Source organism: Pipra filicauda, unplaced genomic scaffold, assembly GCF_003945595.2.
Source record: "Pipra filicauda isolate LSUMZ 115617 unplaced genomic scaffold, ASM394559v2 scaffold361_size729390_pilon, whole genome shotgun sequence".
NCBI classification, from domain to species: Eukaryota; Metazoa; Chordata; class Aves; order Passeriformes; family Pipridae; genus Pipra; species Pipra filicauda.
In genome coordinates, this window is record NW_024104489.1 from 524,908 (window position 1) to 547,059 (window position 22,152).

General features: G+C 41.8%; 1 protein-coding gene across 1 annotated transcript; it reads right to left on the bottom strand.

Annotated features, from left to right (window-relative positions):
• Positions 1-9,922: 9,922 nt before the first annotated feature.
• KLF6 (Kruppel like factor 6) lies at positions 9,923-18,951 on the bottom strand. Its single transcript, XM_027717278.2, has 4 exons — positions 18,474-18,951; positions 15,060-15,633; positions 13,206-13,329; positions 9,923-12,783 (listed from the first exon to the last, which is right to left on the bottom strand). Exons 1-4 carry the CDS (start codon positions 18,573-18,575, stop codon positions 12,732-12,734), a joined length of 852 nt encoding a protein of 283 aa, XP_027573079.1. The 5' UTR covers positions 18,576-18,951; the 3' UTR covers positions 9,923-12,731.
• Positions 18,952-22,152: the final 3,201 nt, after the last annotated feature.

Genomic DNA, 22,152 nt, shown 5'->3' on the forward strand with positions numbered 1-22,152 from the left:
ATTTTGTGCAATTCTTTCTTAAACTGTAATCTGTCATTAGGAATCCACAGTAAAGAGGTTGGGACTGACAAAATCACCAGGAAACGCTGATGCAATAGTGATGCAGATGATGATATGCTCTGATACAGTAATGTGGAAAAGCATGTATGTATCTGCCAGAGTGGGAAACATCCACCCACGGGTAGCTGTGAAAGCAAAAGTAGGCAAAATAAGAGGGAAGCAGGGCAGAGGTTCCTGGGAGTCATCCCCCACCGCTGTAGTTGGAGGGACAGACAGCTGCTGAGCCTGCCCAGCTGCAGCAGCACACTTCCATGCCCAAAGCTTGTCCTCTTGTCCACTGTTCCCATGTGTGACCACCAACAAATGTTTTCAGGGACAGCGCTGTCCCATTCTTCCCTGTGCTGAGGATGAGGAGGGAGCTGCCTTCCATGATGTGCTTCTACCTCCAGATCTCACAGGACCCCCATTCCCATAGCATTCCTATGTGGCGAAGGGGAGATAAAGAAGAACTTCTGGGCTGTTCGATGTTTTTAACACAGTGTTAATTTACTGGTATTGTTGGTTGTATCTGTGTCTGGTCAAACCCCTTCCTCCTCCCCATCCGTATCTCCCCCTCCCACAAGATTTTATTGAAAACAAAATTATTTTTCCAAAGTAAGAACTTAAGTCTTGGCTAATATTTCACTAGTTGCACAGCTTGAAATCACAAATAGACAGCATTTCCATTTGAAGAAGTGGCAGACTGGAAAAGGTGAAAGATAGCAGGACAAAACCCTGAGGACAGATTTGTCCTACTCTTTCTTTCTGAGGAACTAAGAAAGGAGGAGGTAAGAAGAAAGATATGTAGATTAAAAAAATACAAATATACTCTGCATTTAAATATTGAATTTAGAAGCGAAGAATATCATGGTTATAAGTATTATTTGTTGCTCTTTATGATTTCTCTTCTCTTCCTTTCCTTCCTCCAACACTCCCTCCCCCATGTCAGCTCGATCTCTTTGTGTGTGTGTAATAATAGATATCCCAGCAAGGCACCATCAGTGTTAGCATACTTCTGAAGCTCTTCTAAGCTGCTGTTTTCACTGGAAAACTCTGCAGCTTTATGATATGATAGCTTTCAATATAATTTGCCTGAATGATTCATATAATGATTGTGGCTACTTGCAGGCAAAAAAAAAAGTCATCTATTATGCCCTCAAGAACTGCACGACAAACCCTACTGACGCTAAACACACATGTCAGTCTGTAAACCATACACTATTTGACTCACTCACATTTTGGACTGACTTCTGAGCACTGATTCAGCTGAGTCTTGCCCAGACTTCCATGACGATAACATAGGGAAAAAATGAGAAAGCAGCAGCAACATTAGGCTCATTATAGTCTCTCAAAACCAAGAAAAAGCCTCACTGTTTTCCTGTTGCAGTTTTGACGACGTTTCCTTGCTGGGCCCATAGTATTGACACATGCTCATTATTTACCACCTTAAATATACTTTCCTCAAAAGTAAATTAAGTGACAGTGAAATTTTCAGCATATATAAGTCTTTCATGGGGTGCTGAGTTTATTGTTCCCACTCTTGAGAGGTTCCTATAGACCAAAGCCAGAGGAGAATGCACACTCACAGAAAATGCTCATGGAAAATGAGACACAGTAAAATAGCATTTGCATATCAGGAACATCATCCTGAAGGACAGGATCACAGAAGCTGCCCTCCCTTCCCAAGAGCAGAAGCCCCTGTCCAACAGCTGGGAGGAGGCTGGTGTCCCTCACTGCTTCCAAAATCACATCCACATAATTTCTCAGCATAAAAAGACCCACCCCTTTGAACCTGAACAACCTCCAGTGTCCTTTTATTGTCTGAAACCCATCCACCTTGAACATGATAACTTAATTATATCCCAAACTGGGCAGACTGAAATCTCATTTATGACATGATCCTTTTGGTGTATAATAGTCTTAACAAGCCTTAATTTTCCACTCTGTCTTCCTGTCATAGTTACTTACCACTGCTAAGAATAATGAGATAAAAATGTGAGGTGGAACCGCATAAAGGAAAAATCAGTCAGTTCAGAGCAATGCTCACGTGGACTTCCCACAGAGGAATATCTAATGATGCTCCTTGGGCACTTCTAACACTCAGCTGCTCCTCTGGACTTTAAGTGAAGAAGGACCATGTTGTCAGATTTTGGGGGTGGTTTTGCTTCAAAACCTTTTTTTCCAGACACTGTCAGCCTGAAAGATATGGCTCATCCCTTCTGGCCCATGAAATCAAGGAAAATACCTATTTACTCTAGCAAATTATTTTATTTGCGCACATTTGCCTGAGTGTGACCAGTTCACACCATTTCATAGTATGACCTTAGGTAACTATTGCATTTTCCATTTTTCAGTTTCTTAACTTCCATTTTTAAAACAGAAGTTTCTAACTTTGATTGTAAAAAATATCATGAAAATGTGTTCTGAATGCACTCTGCTGAATCCAAAATATAGAATTTAAACTGAAAAAAAAAGAAAGGACAAAAATCCATTACTTTAATTTTCAGGTTTTAAGGCAATTTTTGACGTAGTAATTTATATTTTTAAAAAACCTAGTTCCTAACTTGGAACTAGGATCTGTGATTCATTGAAAAAAATCATCAACAATTTCAGTGTTGATGCACTCACTCATATTCCTACAAAGCGTTAAAGTTAAAAAACACACTTCTGAGAGCTGGCTTTATTTTTTGCCTTTAATATTGTTTAGTGAGTTTTTTTATTTTTTTTTTTATCTCTTTCACTAGCATGGACTTTTTGATTTTGTTTAGTGTTTTCAGCTGGTTTCATATTACATCCTAGTTTAAATCTGACATATTATTATCAGAACTCTTGATGGACACTGTTCTACTAGAATGTGATAGCATATAGAAAAATAAAAATCCTAGACAAGAAAATCTGTTTCCATTTATGCATGTGTGTGCATATGTATATAAATAGTAATAAAAAATATGAAGATTCTTGGGCTCCTAATAGAAAGCCACTATTTTTTCTTTTTTAATGCCTTTTTTTCTATTAAGAACTTAATTTTAGACTTTTAGACTAAAAGCTCATACTTACATATCATGTATTGAAAGGACACAGTAAAGTGTATGGGGGTTCTGCTTCCTTATCTGGTAAGGGGTACCTAGGCAGGCATAAAGCCAAGTGTCCCTTACCAAATGAGGAAAAAAGCCAAGTGCTACTGAATGAAGGCTGAAGATTTTGTCTTAGCGTTTTTGCTCTAATTTGTGTTTTTAAACACCAATATCACAAAGATCTACAGTCTTCCTGAAACTTGACCCACTCTCCTCACTTGAGTTTATCATCTTCAGGGTCCTGGTGCACCCCAAACCTTGGCTGCACAGCTTCAGGGGGCACGAATACATCTTCTGGGACTCCACATCCCTTATCAGAGATGATCCCTGTCCTCTGTGGTGCTCAGAAGCAGTCCTGTACATTTTTGGGTGTCTCAGGGGACAGGAGGTGAGGGTCAGAAGGCTGTGTGCATGGACCTCATTTCAGAATTGAGGCTAAATCTGCTTTGCATTAAATCATCTGCACACACAAATATTTGTCTAAGCAGACTTTGGGTGCTGCCCTTTGTGACAAAAGGAGCCGTATCCCACAGCTCTTTATTCTTTTATGAATCTTCTTCTCTCTCCTGGCCAAACACGAGTCTTTTATGACCTCATCATTATCCCAAGATATTTAATGTCTAATGAAAAAGATATTTTTTAATATTGAATTACAGAGTCACATTTGTTTGGTGACTAGCAGTTTTAGCCTCTCTGAAAGGTGTTCAAACTGTATTGCTTAATCTGCTTGGATACATTAAAGAATACATGCTCTTTTTTTCTTTCTTTTATTTTCTTTTTTCTTCTTTTTTTTCCTTTTTTTTTTTTTTTTTTTTAAGTTGTCCATTATAATTAAGATAAATAATGTCCTGTCACAGAGGACAGAGACCAGAGTCTGGGTAGATCCCATCTGTGTAAGTGCTGGAAAGCTTATTGCAGAAATCTCCTTTAGTCAGCTTCTTTGTTGCGTGTTACCACATAATTTTTACCTACAGGCATCCAGGCTGGTTTTGCCTGATGAAGCATCTGTGGTCTGGACTTTGGGGGTAGAAATTAGAAGAAGCTACAGAGGAACTTCACAGGCACTGCGCAAACACTGCATCCCTTTGTCTCCTCGATGCCCTTTCCCTCGCTGGCGGAGCCGGGGCCGGCCGGCAGCACATGGATAGCGGGAAGCACAGCACTGTGGATTTCACCTGCAGCGCCTCGTTATACAGACCCACTGTGGCGTTCAATGCCTCTCTCTTCTGCTTGATTAAAGATAATAAGGGACAAGTCACTGACAACCCTTTGAGGCAGGGTGGTTTCTGAAGATAACTAAGGATGGATTTGTATCATCACATTTATATTTAGGATTTGATTAGGTTTTGCTTTATAATTCTAGTGATATTTTTAGTTTAGCTTATTGAGCATTAGAGCAACCCACTCTCCACAGACCAGTCTAATACCTCCAAAGCCCCACAAGGGGCTGTTGGGACACTAAAGACCATCAATCCTTATGAATAATGCATCTATTTCCTACCAAGGCTCAAATCCCATTAATACTATAACATTATCACATCTCTTATTTACTCTTTTCTATCTATGGGATTAAAGATTAATTCTTAACAATTTTTCAAATTAAGAAGAAATCTCAATAGATCCAAAGCATTTTGCACAGAACATACCAAAGTTATTGTCAAAAGAAGATGGTTAGAAATAGAAAACAAAATTACGAAATAAGAAATAACCAATCATGTGAGATAGAGGTGGGTATTACAAGGTCCCACCTAAAAATACTCGCTAAAGTGCATTGAAACACGGTGTTCTGCATGGTGAGTTCTCATCCTGGTGAGAATGAGTCCAGAATGAATCCATCTGTGACAGACAGGGGGACTGAATGGAATTATAATATGGCTATTATAATATCAACAGCATTATCTGTCTGACCAGAAAAAAAGGAAAAATGCTGAGATCATCAGAACAGGTTGTAAAACTACTTTCTCTCTCTTTGGATGTGGGTAATTCCAAATGTGTTGTGGCCTAATTAGGCAAAACTTGGATGGAAGAGCCCCTCTCCCTGTAGGTTCACAACAGTAAGATCTCAGCCTCCTCTGCATGTCTGACTGCTACTGCTAATACTTCTACTGCTGATGAATAATTAATTACAGTGAGGATCTACTAAAATCCAGTTGCCCTTAATGTCCCCTTCATAGTTAGCAAAAACAAATAAAGAAAACCCCAGAAGACCGAGTAACTTGCCTAGTGAAGCTTGGAAATGAACGTTAGTCTTTGACTATCGCTGCATGTTCAAAGATAAATCTTATAAATGAAATAACACACAGTAAGGTGAAGTACATAAAATTCAGAAAAATACAGCTTTGCATGCATAACTAGATTTTTGATATATTCAGTATCAAATCCAAAAGGTAGCACATTACAAGAAAAATATATTACTGTATCCAGTGCAGATCTGCTACCTTCCTGAATTATTACTGAGATGTTTTTTATGTTACAGAATTCACCAATCCATTACCTTCCCCAGCCCTGTTAGATGATTTGCCTTTGTCCAGAATTGACCACACACTCTGCTTCTGAAAAGCACAGAAGCAATAAAAAGAATATGGAGGTTTAGCAAGTGAGGCACTGAGGGACTAATATTCAGCAATGCTAATTCCAGTTAAATTTATATTGTATTGAAAGAAAGTGCTGTTAAGGAACAGCTTGGCATACATCAAGACATGTGGTTACCAGATTACTTTCTATCTCCGCTCAAAAACGTTTAGAGAATTTCTCATTAAAATTATTTAAAGTGAAACAAGTCAAATAAATCTACTTAAGCATGTTGTTGCATTGCCTCATTTGTGCTGAAAAAATGTTGCTTGTTCTTTACATTCTATTTTAAATGTACATATGAGGCTTTACTCGCCCATTAACAAAATATATCACCTCCCAATTGCTTTCTATACCTCCTTAAATGTTAAACACAAACATATATACCATCTGTTTCCTATCATGACACCGATCCAAAATGGCTGCACTAGACACCTCCGCATAATAGATCATCTTAAAACACCTTAGTGGTTTTGCTTTATGGAGTTATTTTTCCTGTGACAAATTATAAACCTATATTTCAAGAAAATTACTGATCTCCACCCTCAATTGCAAATTCTGAATAGTTTCTCTCCATTTTAACAAAATGTGCTGGCTTATGTCTGATGTAGCAATTTTTTTTAAAGCCACAAGCCACCTTTGTTGCTGTGATATCCTACAAATCCAGTTCATTTCTTCAGTTAATAATTTCTCGGCTCATACTTCACAAAGTATTCCAATTGAAAACACTGCAGTTCAATATAGTCACTGCTATAACTTCCAAAATTATTATGTAGCTGTTGTGTAAGTGAAACGGCAGAACAAATTACAGGGTTTATCATCAGTCTGCAATCAAAAATAAATTTCAGGAGGAAAAAACCACATTTCTGTTAAAAAAAAACAAACAACAGCTTTGCAATGCTTGTACTTGTGAACTCCAGCTATCAAATGTTCAACAGGAAATGGACAAAATATAGTCATAAATGTCATTGAATGAAAATTTGGTTCTGAATGGATTTCAAGTGTACTTTCTCCTCAGGTTCAGCTCTATGAAAAAATGACTGTGTCTGGAGCAAGTCGAATTCAGTGAGGAATTTCTCCTTGACTTAAATGAGCTTTTGACCAAGACCCCGCAATATTAATGCATGAACCTGCAAACTCTTATTTCCCAGGGTAGCTCCAATGAATCCTGGAATGATTAAACCTCTGTAGACCCATGTGCAAAAGCAATACTCTGTCTGCTCGTTCTCCCTTATATGTAAGAGCTCAAATGGTTATGAGACAGTATTGCTACAGGTTTGATCAAAAATAAATGCCATATATCTAGGGACCATGAATAAGGGATGAAACAGCCAGTGTAGAGGTAAAAGAGCTAAAGGGAAAAAATATAAAGATACTATTATACAGCCTTGGACTGTATAATCTCAGCAGAGCTTCTTGCCATGTCAGAGGCTTTATTTCAGAAGTACCTGTCAATGCCTCTTGGCTACACAATCCCATTTGATGAGGCAAAAGCATGCAGACTTCTGTGGAAGTACAAGCTTCTCAGTAACCTCTTACCTCCATATAAAGAACTGGAGTATTGGTGGTGTTGCCAACTCTATACACTAGTGCTACCTGAGGGAACAAATTTGGAAAAGCTTGAGGAAGAATTAGTGCAGAGATTTCCTATCTGAGCCATTTTTTCTCCAAGGAATTTCTGAAAAAATGGAGGAACAAGGAGGAAATATGAGTCTTTTTGTGCTTTAAAAGGTGAAGGGGAAACCTTCTTTACCTGTGTTCCCCCCTGGAGTCCTGTGCAGTCAGAGCTCCCCTTTCTGTTTCAGTCTACCTTAACTCCTCTCTCTAGACAAGGCTGAGGAGATCTCTAATGGATAGATCATGAAGCTTTCCTCTTATCAAATGTTGTCTCTCCCTGTTGTGTGAATATGTAAGGTCATGTACTTCTTTGCTGCTGCATAAAGAACTACTTTTGGAAACAATCACCATAGTGTTCTTCCTTCTCCTTGTTTGTATTTTTGCTGCTGCTATTTGTGTGATTTAGAGAGGCTGGTTTTATTCCTCAGAGCTTCCAGTGCAATTAAAGAAAATAAAGAGCAAATGCTCAAGTAGTTGAGAAGAATGGAAGAGGTAAAAGACGGAGACAAAGGCAGAGATACCGTGAACAACTCCTAAAGAGGAAAGACTAAAATACAGCTTGTTTTCAACATGCCTTAACAGGCACAACAATTCCAGATTCAGTTTATTTCAAATCATAATACGGTTTGGAGGGGAGGAGTCAGTAACTTCTAAACAATATGAACAACCAATTTAATAAAACAGCAATCACTTTTCTATTGTGAACTTCAAAGTCACGCAGTATTTATAATACACAATTGTTCAAACAAGTTGGCAAACTGTGATACGCCCTACTTGCACCAACCACTTGTATGCCAGGATTTTTCACACTCAAGAGGAAAAGAAAAACAAAACAAACACCCAAATGAGTGCTGTTTTGGGATTTTAACTGTTTCATCTTGACTGTTGCGCAAACATGCCATATCTAACCTCTGTGGCATGAAGGTAACATGTTGGCTCACAGGCTCTGTCCTCCTTTTCACCTTGCTAACCTCAGTTGAAGTTGTTTGAACTTGCAGAGGCTACTAATCCATGTCCATACCTCAGCAACCTGACTTCTTCACCCTCAAATTCACATCTCTTCCCCTCTGCTCTGCATTTCAAAATCCAGAATTAAGCAAACCTGCAGCAGATGTGCATGTTGAAACGCACTATTGCTTTCTGCTTTGTAGTTTCCTCGTTGCCCAATAGCTCTATCACTAGCCTTTTTTTTCCTGAACATACTGCTGGTTTTCACAGTACATTCTGAGAACACACAAAAAAAAAGTAGGATCTCAATAACATCCTTAGTAAAGGAGTTTTCTGGCTTTTTTTTTTCTTCTTTTTTTTTAAAGGTACAGTAAAACACAGCCCTAGATGACACACACCAAATAAACAGGCAAAAATTTGCCAATCCTTGTTCTGTGTTACACACCCATTGAACGTTGTGGGTGGAGAATCTCCAAGGAGGTCAAGCTCAGTTCTTTAAAAATATTTCCACTTCTACATTGTATACAGATGAGAAGGCAAAATGTCTCAGTCCCAAACTTTGGTAGCCTTTTCAGTTTCTATTGCAACTTAATAACTAAGTTTCCCAGAAGACATCTGTGTTTCATTGTATGAGATACCATACAAGTGATAAAATTTAATGTTTCCCTCTCATTGAAGATCATGAATTTGCTTAAATTGCCATTTCTACCATGCCTAATGGAGGCATACTGTCTATTTACTAGCCTGCTGCAGGGCTAATGGGGGAAGGCGGCAAGGGTCCCTCCTCCACACTGTTTCTGCCTCAATCTGTATTTATTGCTTCAGTTCTTTTATGCATCATTTTAGAGCATTTCTAAATCATGAAAACCCATGAAACGTTCAGTTACTGTGAACTGAATTCACATGTTCAAAGCCAGTTTCTCAACATACAACTTTGCCATTTCTGCCAGCAGGAGCGAAGCAGGAGACACAAGGTAACATTAAACAAGTTCTGCACGTGTCCCAAGCTAGCACGCATGCCAGACATACTTTGAGGAGCCACTGCTCTGAAAAAATGTGGTTCAGAGAGGCTTGTGTTCGACTGGTTGAAGGTCACCACCAGTACATGGGTCAAGTCAGCCCTACAGCTGTCTCAGATGTGTTTGTCTAGGCCAGGCAGAGCTCGTGCAGTTCCTTCCCTACATTCCTTTCCACAGCTGCACCTTCATGGTTTCAGGTTTGCTTCCCCATGGACCAGCTCAAAGGCCCACACTCTGCAGTAAAAGCTAAGGACAGGTGCCTCCAGCCCAGCCATCACCTTCATCGCTTTTTCCTTCCTTTTAAATGCCCACTGAACCTCCTTTCCCACATGCAGAACTTGTCCCATGTGCACTCACCTCTCCAGAACAAACGATTTGAGATGAAGGTGCAGTCTTGCAGTAACAATCACATTAACTATTTATTCCGCTGAAACAAACGATGAGTCAAGAACAGCTTCTCAGATATGGAAGAACTTTTAGCTTCTACGGCCAAAATTATTTTCCCAACAGGGCTTGTCTTCCACAAAGTGACCTGACCCAAAGGTGTTTGTACCTGCAATCAGGTGTGACTCAAAGACAAAGCAGCAACCTAGCACTTGACATCATTTGATGTGTAGGACTTAGAGAGGAGAAAGATGAATCCAGACACGTGATGCTGATAAGAATTTCTTTTTATGTTATTCCAATAAAAAATACATTCATACAGAAATATAACAATCTTGCAAAAAACAATTTCAAATAAAATCTTGTAAAACAAAATTTTTACAAAAATCTTACAAAGAGATTCTTTAGATAACAGGGTGCTTCAAAAACAAAAAAAGAAATTTCACTAATAGAAACTTTTTCTTCTTAAATTTCAAGCAAAAATGTTTTATTTTTTTTTTATTTTTCAGCTTGATTGAGGCTCAGTTATCACCTGAACAAAATGTACTTGCTTATTAAGAAAATTACAGGCATTTGACATATGGCACACAGCCCCACCCCATCCACACAAGTCTGATGGTATTCACAATTGAGACAAGCCAGTGCAAGTTTTTTTGTTTGTTTGTTTGGGGTTGGTTTTTTGTTTGTTTGTTTTTGCCTTTTTTTTTTTTTTTTAAATTTCTGGTTTATAAGAAAGCTAAGCCAAGGACAATGCAAACAAGGAGTTAAAAACACAACAAAACCCAATCATAAATAGAAATTAATTTTCTGGAAAATTTTGTTTGTTTGGGGGAAGAAAAAAAAAGTGCATTTTCAGGCAATTTAAACCAAAAATGAAATGAGAACAATTTAAGCCTGTGTGTTCCATAGAACCAGATCACTTGCATATACTTTTTTTAAACCACTTATCTACATACATTTCCAGGAAGATATACCAAAATATTAGCAGAGTAAGCAAGACCGATAATTAATAGAAAAAGAAACAGGTCACATGTTTCATTGCAGACTGTAGTGAGCTGGTTTAAAAAACAAAACAAACCAAAACAAAACTGGTTTTGGACAGACTATTCCTACTCTAGGAAAAAACAGTCTTTATTTTAGCTGAACTATGTAAAATTAGAGCTCAACCACCACAACGACTAGCTCAGTCACAGGTCCTCCAGTAAGCTGGAAGGCCAAAACCCGAGTGTACTTCATCTGCACACAGCTAATATTCTTTTAGCATGCCAATATTCGGTTCATATCATTCTTAAATGGCCACAGATACGCTATTCCAGACAACCTAATAACTACAAAACACAGTCAGCAGTCTGAGAAGGACTGAATGCCAACAAAGCCTTTAGCATACCATTAAGCTAAAGGTAAAGCCTCTAAAAATGCTAGATTTTAATTAACTGTATCTTTCATTTCTTTGTCTCCTTAATGACCATATTGCAAGGGGGAGAGGGAATATTTTGATGGGCTGTGGCATTTTCTAGCTATGTGTTCTAATTTTTTTCCTTTTAAAAAAAATATTTATATATTATCTATATATATACACACATACACAGACTGTACACACAAATATACATACACAATTATTTTTCTGCCCACTTTTAAAAAAAAAGTAATATAGTTTCTTTCTGTATGACCAACAGATAGCTAGATATATAGATGTGAAACTTGTGCCTTTTAAGCAAATACATCTTTTAATACTTCTGTATCTTTAATATGTATGAAAACTTGACATATTAAGTACAGTTGGGGTGTGTATATACACAGTTGTTGTGCAAGGTCAATATAAAAAAAGTCTCAAGGTGGCAGAACTGGTCAGGTATTCAATTGGCATATGCATTATACTGTAACACAGTCAAATTGTCTAAGTTAAACAAATACTGTACTGACATGAATGACTTTTCTCTATATTTGTCTTTGTGAAGGAGGACCCTGGAAGTAACCTTTTTTTCCCCTCATATTATACATTTGATACAGTACAATGCCAGGTGAAAAGAGAGCCTTAATAAAGCATGCATCACCCATACCCCTGTATAAGACCCCCTACAAGAGAAGGTCACTTGCATAAGGCACCATTATTAAGGTCAACAGTGCATTAACAGCTAGAAAACCAGAAGTTAGTCCTCAAGGCATAAATAAGAGAAAAATTAGCTGCATGAGAAAAATCAGTTTCTAACCAATAGTGGTTTTATCCACCCAACAGAAAAAATTATTCATGTTCCATACATTATGTAACATTAGACCAATTGTATTTTAGCTGCTCTTAACTGGAATCAAAACTGCAGTCCTGATTAAAGAATGGAAAAGCATATAGTTCCCCAGAACCATGCAATAACCTTTGTATTATAAGGAAAAGTTATAGTTGTGTTACATTTGTAAATACACAGCTTATACAATGGATTACAAATGAGCTCTGTAGCAAGTAAAACAAGCTACTTGACACATTGCACGTTTAATAGCTGCACCAGACACCTAAAGCTCCTCTCACACAGGAACAGGGAGGCCCCCCCATCTCCATTCTGGCATCCTGACTCTTTTTATCCCCCCTTTCCCCTCTCAGTTTTTCCCTCTAAAAAGGTGCAGACACCCCTCCCCCCACCCCTTGGAAATGATTGGTGGTCGTCCCATCTCACGAGATATTCCTCACATACAAGACATTCAGACTATTTTTTTTCTCTTACAGTTATAAAACAACCACAAGAAAAAAAATGTGCCTCAGCATACAGTCATCTAGAGATCCTCATCGCATACAGTCGCCCAATCATTAACATTCTCAGTGCACATGCTCACGGCAAAGGCTTAGGAGCCACTCAGAAGGTTAGATACCAGTGTATGAGTCCAGGAAACCCCAAACATCACGCACTGCGGTTGCTATGCCGTTTCTTACATGACTTATTAGCCCTCGAAAGACCTGCAAGGAAGTGAGGTCCTGGAGGCAACTGGGTAGGGTGCAAAATGGCATGCTTTGGCTGGAACACGCATCCCTCCGCTCAAGGCTCTTCAACCTTGATGCCTCTTAGCCCGCAGGATTCACCTCTTGACCCATTCAGAGGTGTCTCTTCATGTGAAGGGCCAGGTGGTCAGACCTGGAAAAACACCTGCAAGGCAAGAGTCAGGCTGCGCATTAGCCCAGGGCTGCTGGCATGCACGATGTGATACGCCCGGCTGAGGCACCTCCCCTCGCTCTGCTACCCCAAAACACAGCTGGGGGAGGAGGGATTTGGCATTCCCAGGATACACAGGAATACTCCAGGTGTCTGTGGGCGCTCAGGAGCTCCGCAGATGGGTGGTAACACCAGCGACTTCTCAACACTCAACTGCAAGATCTGGGCTACAACCCCCTTCCCAATGATTAATAAAAGGGATGGTTTGTTCCAGTCTAAATATACAATAATCCCTTAAAAATACCAGGCACTGTTGTTTTCCCAAATAATTCCTACACAAGCAAAAAGCAGCCTAGACTAGTTTTCCAATGAGTATTAAAAATATATATTTAAAAGGGTGCATTTCAGTCACATACCTGTCACAGTGACTACATTTAAAAGGCTTGGCACCAGTGTGCTTTCTGAAGTGTCTGGTTAATTCATCACTTCTTGCAAAACGCCACTCACACCCTTCCCATGAACATCTGTAAGGCTTTTCCCCTACAAAGAAAGCAGATTACACGTTAGTCGTGACTTCATTCAAAGAAAGACAGGTGCTATCATTTTCTATGTAAACCTCTTCCACCCCCCAAACACAGCCAATTTTATTTAACCTATCTGAATGCTTCAGAACATGTAAGCAAAGAAGGCTCACAAAATTAATCCACATGATTCCTACTTAACTATCTTACTGCAACAGCACATCAAATAATCTCATTCTTATGAAAAATAAACAAAAAAAAAGTGATTAAACAGGTTCACAAGAAACAAAGGAATCCAGCTCTCTACCATTCCTGTTCATCAGTAATGGCAGGCTTACAGGTATCATGCACCTCATAAAGGTGATTAAAGACAGCACAGCTAGGCTCCAAAACGCAATTAGGCTACTGTGTTGCATCAAAGTCCTCTGTCACTCACTCATCTGCATAACACGCAACCTCCTTTCTGCTGAGCCACTTATTCTTGGAAAAGCCTGCACACCACTTTGAACACTGCTATTTCAGCATTCAAGAAATACCACTTCCATTCACAGGAACATTCTCAGCCAGACAGCACCAGAACACCAGTTCTGCAATACTTCTGAGGCTGGCAGCTATTTATGTCTGTTCAACCACCACAGTTCCAAAAGAAGTTGTTCTCTCCTCTTGAAATAATTCTGTTTTATCTGACTTCTGCTTGACAATGGGAGCATCTCAGCTTGCTCAGACTTCCCATAAAAGCCTCGAAATGCTGAGCTCATGAGCCAAAATAGAATCTTTTCCTTGAATTCTCTTTCCCAGTGTTCGGGGGGGGAAAAAAGCCCAACCAGCCATACAGATGTTTGGACTGGTACACCAAGAACACCATGCCGGTTAGTCAAGTTAAGCAATGGCTACTCAGCCAAGGCACAGCCCTACACATCTAACTGCTGTCATAGAGAGCTGTCAAATAGTAATGCTCAAACAAGCAAATCAGCACGCTACTTCAACCATAAAATATTGATAAAAGCCCTGAAGTGTCTATCTTCCTCACTTTCCTTCCCAATAACACACAGGATTGTTACTTTTAGTTCAGGTTTCATAATAATAAAATGCTGTTGCTCAGTATTTTGGGATGAAATTATACAGTAAATCATACATTTTTAAGTCCAATTGGGCAGATATGTTAGAAGGATAAGAACACACTGTGGCTTTTCGAGATTTTTTTTTGCTGATAACAACGGCACACACACGTGTTAAATAACCTAGTAGTATAGCTATACATAATATGATCAAGGCCTTGGGATGTCTGATAAAACAGACATGACGTAGACTGAAGCATAAAAACAAGCTCTTACAGTATTTAGTGATCTGACCAATTTTTGGATATGACATTCCTTTTTTAGCAATAAAGTCGCAGCTCACCTTTCCTTTAGAAATAATCATCAAGAAAAGTCTAGCACCTATTTAGGCTAGACCTTTGCTTCTGAAGACCATATGCTGGTGCAGCTTCCAAACCATTGCCTACTTAGACGAGTGGCTCCCATTTGCTATGACAACAGACTAATCTACCACCAGCTGCCCTGGCTGCAGCTGACTTATGAAGAGAATGAGGAAGTGATGTCGTCCACGCTGGTAAGCCTCTACTGCTATTACATCATCTCTCCAAACCTGGGCTCCCACTCGGTGATTGTGTAACGCTGTGACACCACCACCATCAACGGGTATTCCCTGCAGTACTTGCCAGCTCTTAATAAGCATAGGGTTACTAACCTGTATGAGTGCGCTGATGTGCTTTCAGATGTGAACTTTTGGTGTAAACTTTCCTGCAACCGTTAAAATGACACCTGTGAACACGCCTTCTGCCATCTGGTGAGGTGTCACCATTGGAGGGTGTACCTTTTTCTGCAGTCTTTCCAGCGGTACCGGTACGAATTTTCCCCGGTGAATGCAACTCACCCGGCGTACAATTCCATATCTGGGAAGAAGGCTCCTTGCTCAGCTCAGGAGATGAAGGGGGAGTGGAAGTGACAGATGAACTCAAGTTTCCTGAACTGGCTAAAACATCACTTATAGGGTCAGAGGTAAACTTTGTAGTGGGCGAGAGCTCCTCAGAGCTGTCTGAAGATTCGCTGCTCACGTCAGAATTCAAACTGTTGGTCTCTAAGTTCTGACTAGTAAGATTGTCCTCTTTTGGGACACATGTGTTCTTCAGTTCAGATTCCTCCTTTTTCTCACGTGCCAGAATAATTTTGGTCCAGAGATCCTCTTGGCTATCAAATTTGATTTCAGATGCAGAAACATAACAAGGTTCACTCTGAAGATACCGTTCCAGCTCCAAACATGTCTAGGTGAAAGAGAAGGGAGAAAAAAAGAGAAGAGTCACAAGCCTGCTTAAAAATAAACCCAATTGTATTTTACACTTCAAAAAGCATGCAGGAATGTAATACATTCGATTTATGGTTTCTAGGTTCAAAACAAATTAAAGGCTCCTTAAGCCGTAACTAGGTGACTGCTACGATGAAAAGAAATCAGTTTTTGAGACCTGGGCAGGAGTTCAAACGCACAGCTGAAGGTGCAAGTCAGCCTTTGGTTTCCAAAATAGCATTCTAATGACTCAGTCAAATTATCATCACTCTCATCATAAAATCTGTGTTTTCAGTAGGCTGATGTTGAAAAGGACCATAGAGAACCACAACAAATAACCACACTTTGCTCTTGCACCTTGTCTAATTTCAAATTGTTTGGTATCTCCCTCATAACAAGCACAAGGCTGAAAGGACCCAACAGAAAACAATGTGCTCAGACACGCAGTTAAAATCTGAACCCTGTGTCAGAAAACAAAGCCACATTTCAGCATGGCTGCAGAGCTGCCAGCCCATATTCTGGGGACATCAATGGAGCAGCAGACATCCTCCCATTTCCTGTGCATGAGAACGCAGCACACTCGACTTTTAAAGAATGTCATTTCCAAGCACACTGGCATGCACGCCACAGAACTCAAACTGCTCCCATGCGTGTTCAGAGGAACATGGAGAACTTCAACAACAGAGGAGTGGGGAAAAAAAAAAAAAAAAAGTTCCAGAATAGAAATGTCCTGTTCTATAGGATACAAAACGGGAAATTACTCTGAGGTCCTGCTGGGAGTCCCACAATGAACAAGAACTTTATCTACTGGCCAAGAGTGCAACAGTATGAGTCATCTCGCTCTTTCTTTCACGCAATGCCAAAGGAGACTTCCTTTTAAAACCCTGACCATCTGCCAAGAAAGTACTCTGTGCAAATATACATGCAACAGTACATGGACAACTTCACCCTCAACAACATTGCCCTCTACTCCATGAAATGAAACAAAACAAAAATCAAAACCACCCTAAATGGGTGAAACTGCGGTTTTCAATTTCAATTCACCCTGCTGACTTTCTAGCCATTTTCAGAGAGGGGAAAAAAAAAAAAAAAAAAAAAAAGAGTATGAACTGTTATGGCAACAAGCTGATGTTTTGGGATTATTCTTTCCACTATAGGAAATGATCCACATGGAAGCTTTACACAGAAAATCGACACACCAAGTTTCCATACCAAACTCTACTTATTTTAGGAAGATCATCTTTTCCAAGCCAGGCAGCAAAATCTGGTCCCAAATGCCACACATTCCCCTCACAGCCCCTTCCCATCTGCCCATAAGCAGAGCCGCCATGGGAGCAGCCTCCTCTCTGCCCTAGCACTGCTCCAGTAAACTGGGTCACATGCTCTGCCCGGGCTCGGAGTGTGGGCAAAAATTGAAAAAAATAACCCAAACCAACCAGAACACCAAACAACCCCCAAACCCAAACCCACTGCTGCACACGGTTTTTATGTATACATCTATAACTAGGGAACTGGGTTTCAGTGCACGTTATAAACAAAAAGGGTTTTGACAGAGACAGCACAATAGTGCATTGATTTTCCGTGAAAACAAGTAAAAAAAGCATTTATTAAGATCTTGTTAAACTTTCATATTCCCGGCTAATTTAAATTCCTCATTAGGTAGATTAGTAATGGGGAGCGGAGTGAAGCTCTCTTCGAGTTTAAATGCCTCTGAAGGCTACTGGGAATGAGGGCTGGCGCTTCGCCAAGAGCCCGAATGCCTGAAGGAAACTACTTAGCTCCATTTCAATCACGTACTATGGAGCTGCCGCTCTGAAAGGGGAGTGGGGGGGAGGGAAAAAAAAAAAAGGGATTGCATACAATTAGAAGGCATGTGAAGGTTGTAACACTTTTGCATTTCAACCTTATGGGAAAGGCTCCTTCGTCCTTCTGCAAAGCCAGCAGGTATCTGATCCGGTCACCGGGCTGAGCAGCCCCGGTCCCCCGAGCCCCGCAGAACTGTCAGCCCCTGCCACCCCGCTGTTTCGGTCAAATTAAGGAGAGAAAAGCAAAAAAAAGAAAGAAAAAAAAAAGGCAAGAAAATATGTCCATTAAAGGGAAACAGCCTCCCTTCTCCCCCTTCCCGGCCAGGGCAATTAGCACAAGGGGATCGCTGTCATATGACTGACAACTCACGGGCTCGGCAAAGCTCCCTGCGCTGGGAACAGCCACGCTCTGTACATGTACATACACATGCACACAACAGACGTGCGTGTGTGCGGACACTCCTGGAGGGCTTTCTCCTCATCTTGGCCAGGAACAAAAAAAAATAATATTAATTTGGAAAAAAAAATCAAAACAAAAGGACACAAACGCCAACAACAACAACAAAAATCACAAGCCCACAGCAGCGGGCGCAAAGCAGCCCTTGGCCAAGGCAGGGAGCTCGGATGACAAGACCCAGCTGTGGAGTCTGGACCTGGTACAAGCGCAAAAGTTTTGCCAGGACTCGGTGCGAGCGGAGCGGGGCCGCGGGTGCTGACAGCCCCCGGCAGGGCCGGGCGGTAAACAGGGAGAGACGGGGATGCGCAGCTCCTTCCATCCACCTCGGGACTGTGCCCCCCGAACAGCCATCTATCCAGGGCCGAAACACCTGCTTCAAAACATCTCTACACATTTGTGCTGAATTCTCCCCAAACTCCTCGCTGACACTTGGGCTTGCCTTTTTTTTTTTTTTTTGTCCCTTTTTTTTTTTTTTGTCCTTAAATCCGCTCATCCTTTAATACGGCTTAAAAAAAAATCCCCGACAACAACAACAACAACATCGACATCCTCGTTTACCTGTTGCCAATATTCCTCCAGGGACGGCAAGGCTGAGAAGTAACCCGTGTCGTGCACAATCTGGAGTTCCTGGAAGATGCTGCACATTGGGAGAACATCCATGTCTCAAGTTGCAACAACAAAAGTCAGTGCTGGTTACCAAAAATACAGATGCCTCCTTTATGTGCAGGGGTTGCGGGGTGTGTGCGGGGGGGTGTCAATCTCTGCTCTCAGTTTCCAAGCCCCCCCCCCCTTCCTCCAGAGACGAAAAAAAAAAATTGAATATATATATATATTAATTCCTTGAGGAGCTCGGGGAGGAAAAAACACCCAAAGTTTCATGCAAAGTTTAATCGCACAGCAGGGCAGGACGTCTCCCGGGGCGGGCGGGCGCGCGGCTTGTTCCCCCCCTCCCGCGGCCGGCGGCGGCGGCGGCGGCGGACCTGGCGCAGGAGCGGCCCCAATATTTGCAAACACGGCGCGGACTCTGCGAGCGGAGCCCCCCGCAAAAAACTTCCCTATTCAAAGCTCGGCCCCGGCCGCGCCGCGGCCCCGCCCCCGCGCCCGCCCCCGCCCCGCGTGATCCCGGCGCCCCGCCCGCCCGCCGCCGCCCAATCGCGGCCCGGCGCCCCGCCACCCGCGTGCCGCTGACGTCAGGGCCGCCCAATCGCCGCGCCGCTGCCATCGCGGCTCCTCCTGGCGTGACCGAGCCCGGCCGTGACGGCTCCCGCCATTGGCCCGATTCGAAATTCGAGCCCTCCTGATTGGCCGGCCCGACCGCGGCTATTTTTAGCAGGGTATATAAAGCCGGGAAGCGGCTGCTTTTCTTTTTTTTCCCTCTCCGAAGGGGCGGTGTGAGCGCGCGGGGGAGGGGAGCGGGCACAGCGCGGCGCTGCCGGCGGCGGCCGCAGGGGGCGCTGAGTGGCCGGAACGAGGATGGCCGGGCTTTACCGGGCTGTGAGGGCTGGCCCGGGGTAACTGTGACTCCCCCGGGTCTGAGCGGACTGTGAGGGCTGGCCCGGGGTAACTGTGACTCCCCCGGGTCTGAGCGGAGTGTGAGGGCTGGCCCGGGGTAACTGTGACTCCCCCGGGTCTGAGCGGAGTGTGGGGGCTGGCCCGGGGTAACTGTGATTCCCCCTGGGTCTGAGCGGAGTGTGGGGGCTGGTCTGGGTTAACTGTGACCCTTCTGGGTCTGAGCGGGGTGTGAGGGCTGAGCCGGGGCAATTGTGACTCGCGACATCCCCCCCCCCCCCCCCCGACATGAGCCGGGGTGTCTGAACTGACCCGGGGCAACCGTGATCGTTCTGAGTCTGTAGCGGGGTGTGAAGGCTGACCCGCGGGAACCGTGGCCTCCCTGGGCATGACCGGGGTGTCCGAGCTGACCGAGGATGACCACGACCCCCCCAGGTCTGTGCTGGTCTGACCCGGGGTTACCGTGACCCCCCCATAGCACCTTCACCATGAGGATGCAAGGCAAGGTCCACGTACTCCACGGGCCCCATGTGTTGTGCTTTCCCTGGGAGCAGAAGGGCTCAGATGTTTCTGTCCTTCCTTTGTCCCCCACCACGGGACAGCTGGGGGAGGCACTCGTTGACGCCTCGGAAGCGGAGCTGGATCTCAAAGCAGACCTGGGTGATGATCCTCGGGCTCTGCACAGAGATCCTCACCCTCTCTGGGATGGGCACCACGGCAGGTGTTCCTGGCCAGCACTGTCCAACACGGCTTCTCCAGGAATAGTTCGCACTGTGGTGCCCAATTCCACCACTATCCACAGATAGTTATTTGTGTGTTGGTGATGGAGCACCAGCTTTTTTAAGACTGGACTTGTCAATGATACGAATGTCTTAATATAATTTAAGAAAATACGGTTGTTAGCTTTCCAAAGGAGTGTCCAGCACATGGAACAAACACTCCTAATGTGTTTCTTTTATGAAAGGACTTCTAATTTTCCACTGCTGTTTCCATCGTAATCTCAACACTGTTATTTCCATTTTCCCACTTTTCTCTGTATCTGTTGCTGGTTGCCTACAGATGGTAACTGAAGTGTTTAATGCGTGTTTCTTCTGCCTACTGTCCTCTGTGAGCTGGTGATTACAAGTGTGAAAATGTCGGTCTAACTTTCCATCCCCTGGCTCCTCATGAACTATTAATATGGTGATTCCATAAACAAACAACTGGTGTTCGTGGTTGTTTTTTCCGTGTCTATGAAAAAAAAAAAAAAACTAAGGTCAATTAGAGCATTATTTTATGTTTAGAAAAACAAGCCAATGCTGAAAACACAAACCATCTAAATCTGGATAATTATGCACACTTGACTGAGTCAGTAATTCTTTACTGGGTTTCACATGGCCAAACATGTAAATGTATATCCAAAGTTGCCTTGCAGGCAACCGATAGTGCAGGTACTTTTGTGTGTCTACTTTTGGCCAAAACTAGATCCTCCAAGGAAAAGTGCATAAGGAAAAAAATAAAATCCCTCTTAAGCAGATGAATTGCACACCTTACTTGAGCCTACTTTTAGTTCTGTGAAATAAAATATTTATTGGCCTGAAATGCGGTGTATGCTCCAGTCAAATATAACCTGGTAACATAACTCTGGGAATCATTAGTGTTTAACTGACCCACTCCTTCTTTGGAGAAGATTTTATTTTCAAACTTAGTGACAGTAAATGCAACTATCTGGTCTTTCTATTTTACACTTGCCCCCTTTTTAGCTGTGTGTCATGTTAGAGAGATCTGGGCTTATCAGAGGCTGGATGGGGTTAACTGCTCATGTGGAGTTTGAGGCATAAGGATCTCACTTTGTATGGACATCTTCATGTGAGCAGTATCTCATAGTGAAGAACAACTCGTGCTAGCAGATGTAAATTGATGGAGATGCAAAGATCCTTTAATAAAATGCCTCTTTAGTTAATAGTTAAGGTTTTCTGCGTTACTGCCAGGCTGTGATTGGTTGAGTGAGATGAAGGTTATTGCTGTTGGAAAAAAATGAACCACATCAAAGAAAACCAGGACACAGATGTGACTGTAGTGCAGTAAAAACTGTTTAAGTTATATTTTGATTAAATCCTGGCTTTGATTAGACAATTATCAATTGGCAAAAGAAAAATAACATAAGTGTCACTGGATGAGTTAGTTCTAGATTATGACTGTACTAACAAATTTTAATTTCAAGTAGCAAAAAGCATCAATAGAACTAAAGGTCAAACCCAGAGAAGAAAGAATGTATAAGAATACAGAGTAAAGAAAACAGGCATTGTGTTTTTACAAAGTACGTATTTAATCAGGAATTAAAATGAAATGGTGAGTCAATAACATGCTGTGGTTTAGGAGACTATTCCATGGAACACAAGCTGAAGGAAACTATTGGCACTAATAGCAGCCATGTGGAATGAAGGGATGGCATGTATGTTGAAGGGAATTATTGTAGTCTATGGAGGATAATAAACTTTAGGACAAATGAAAGAAAACGAAGAATGAACTAGTGAAGATACTTGAAGATATAATTTTATCTCTAATGACTTTCTTCAAGTTATACAAAGCAGTTAAGCTTCAAATATCCGTTTTATACCACTGGGATTTTTTTCAGTCATGACCCAGGATGGAATTTACCTTGAAAGCCTTAAATGGAAGCATGTTCTAACTTTAAAAAATCCAAACCAAAATCAGTTGGTCTCTTGGGACTACACAAGTTTATTTA

Coding starts and splice junctions, on each gene's coding strand:
- KLF6 (XM_027717278.2), bottom strand. CDS start 18,575: ATGGATGTTCTCCCAATGTGCAGCATCTTCCAGGAACTCCAGATTGTG. Junction 15,634..18,473: donor TGGAGGAATATTGGCAACAG/GTAAACGAGGAT, acceptor TCTTTCACCTAG/ACATGTTTGGAGCTGGAACG. Junction 13,330..15,059: donor ACATCAGCGCACTCATACAG/GTTAGTAACCCT, acceptor CTTTCTTTGTAG/GGGAAAAGCCTTACAGATGT.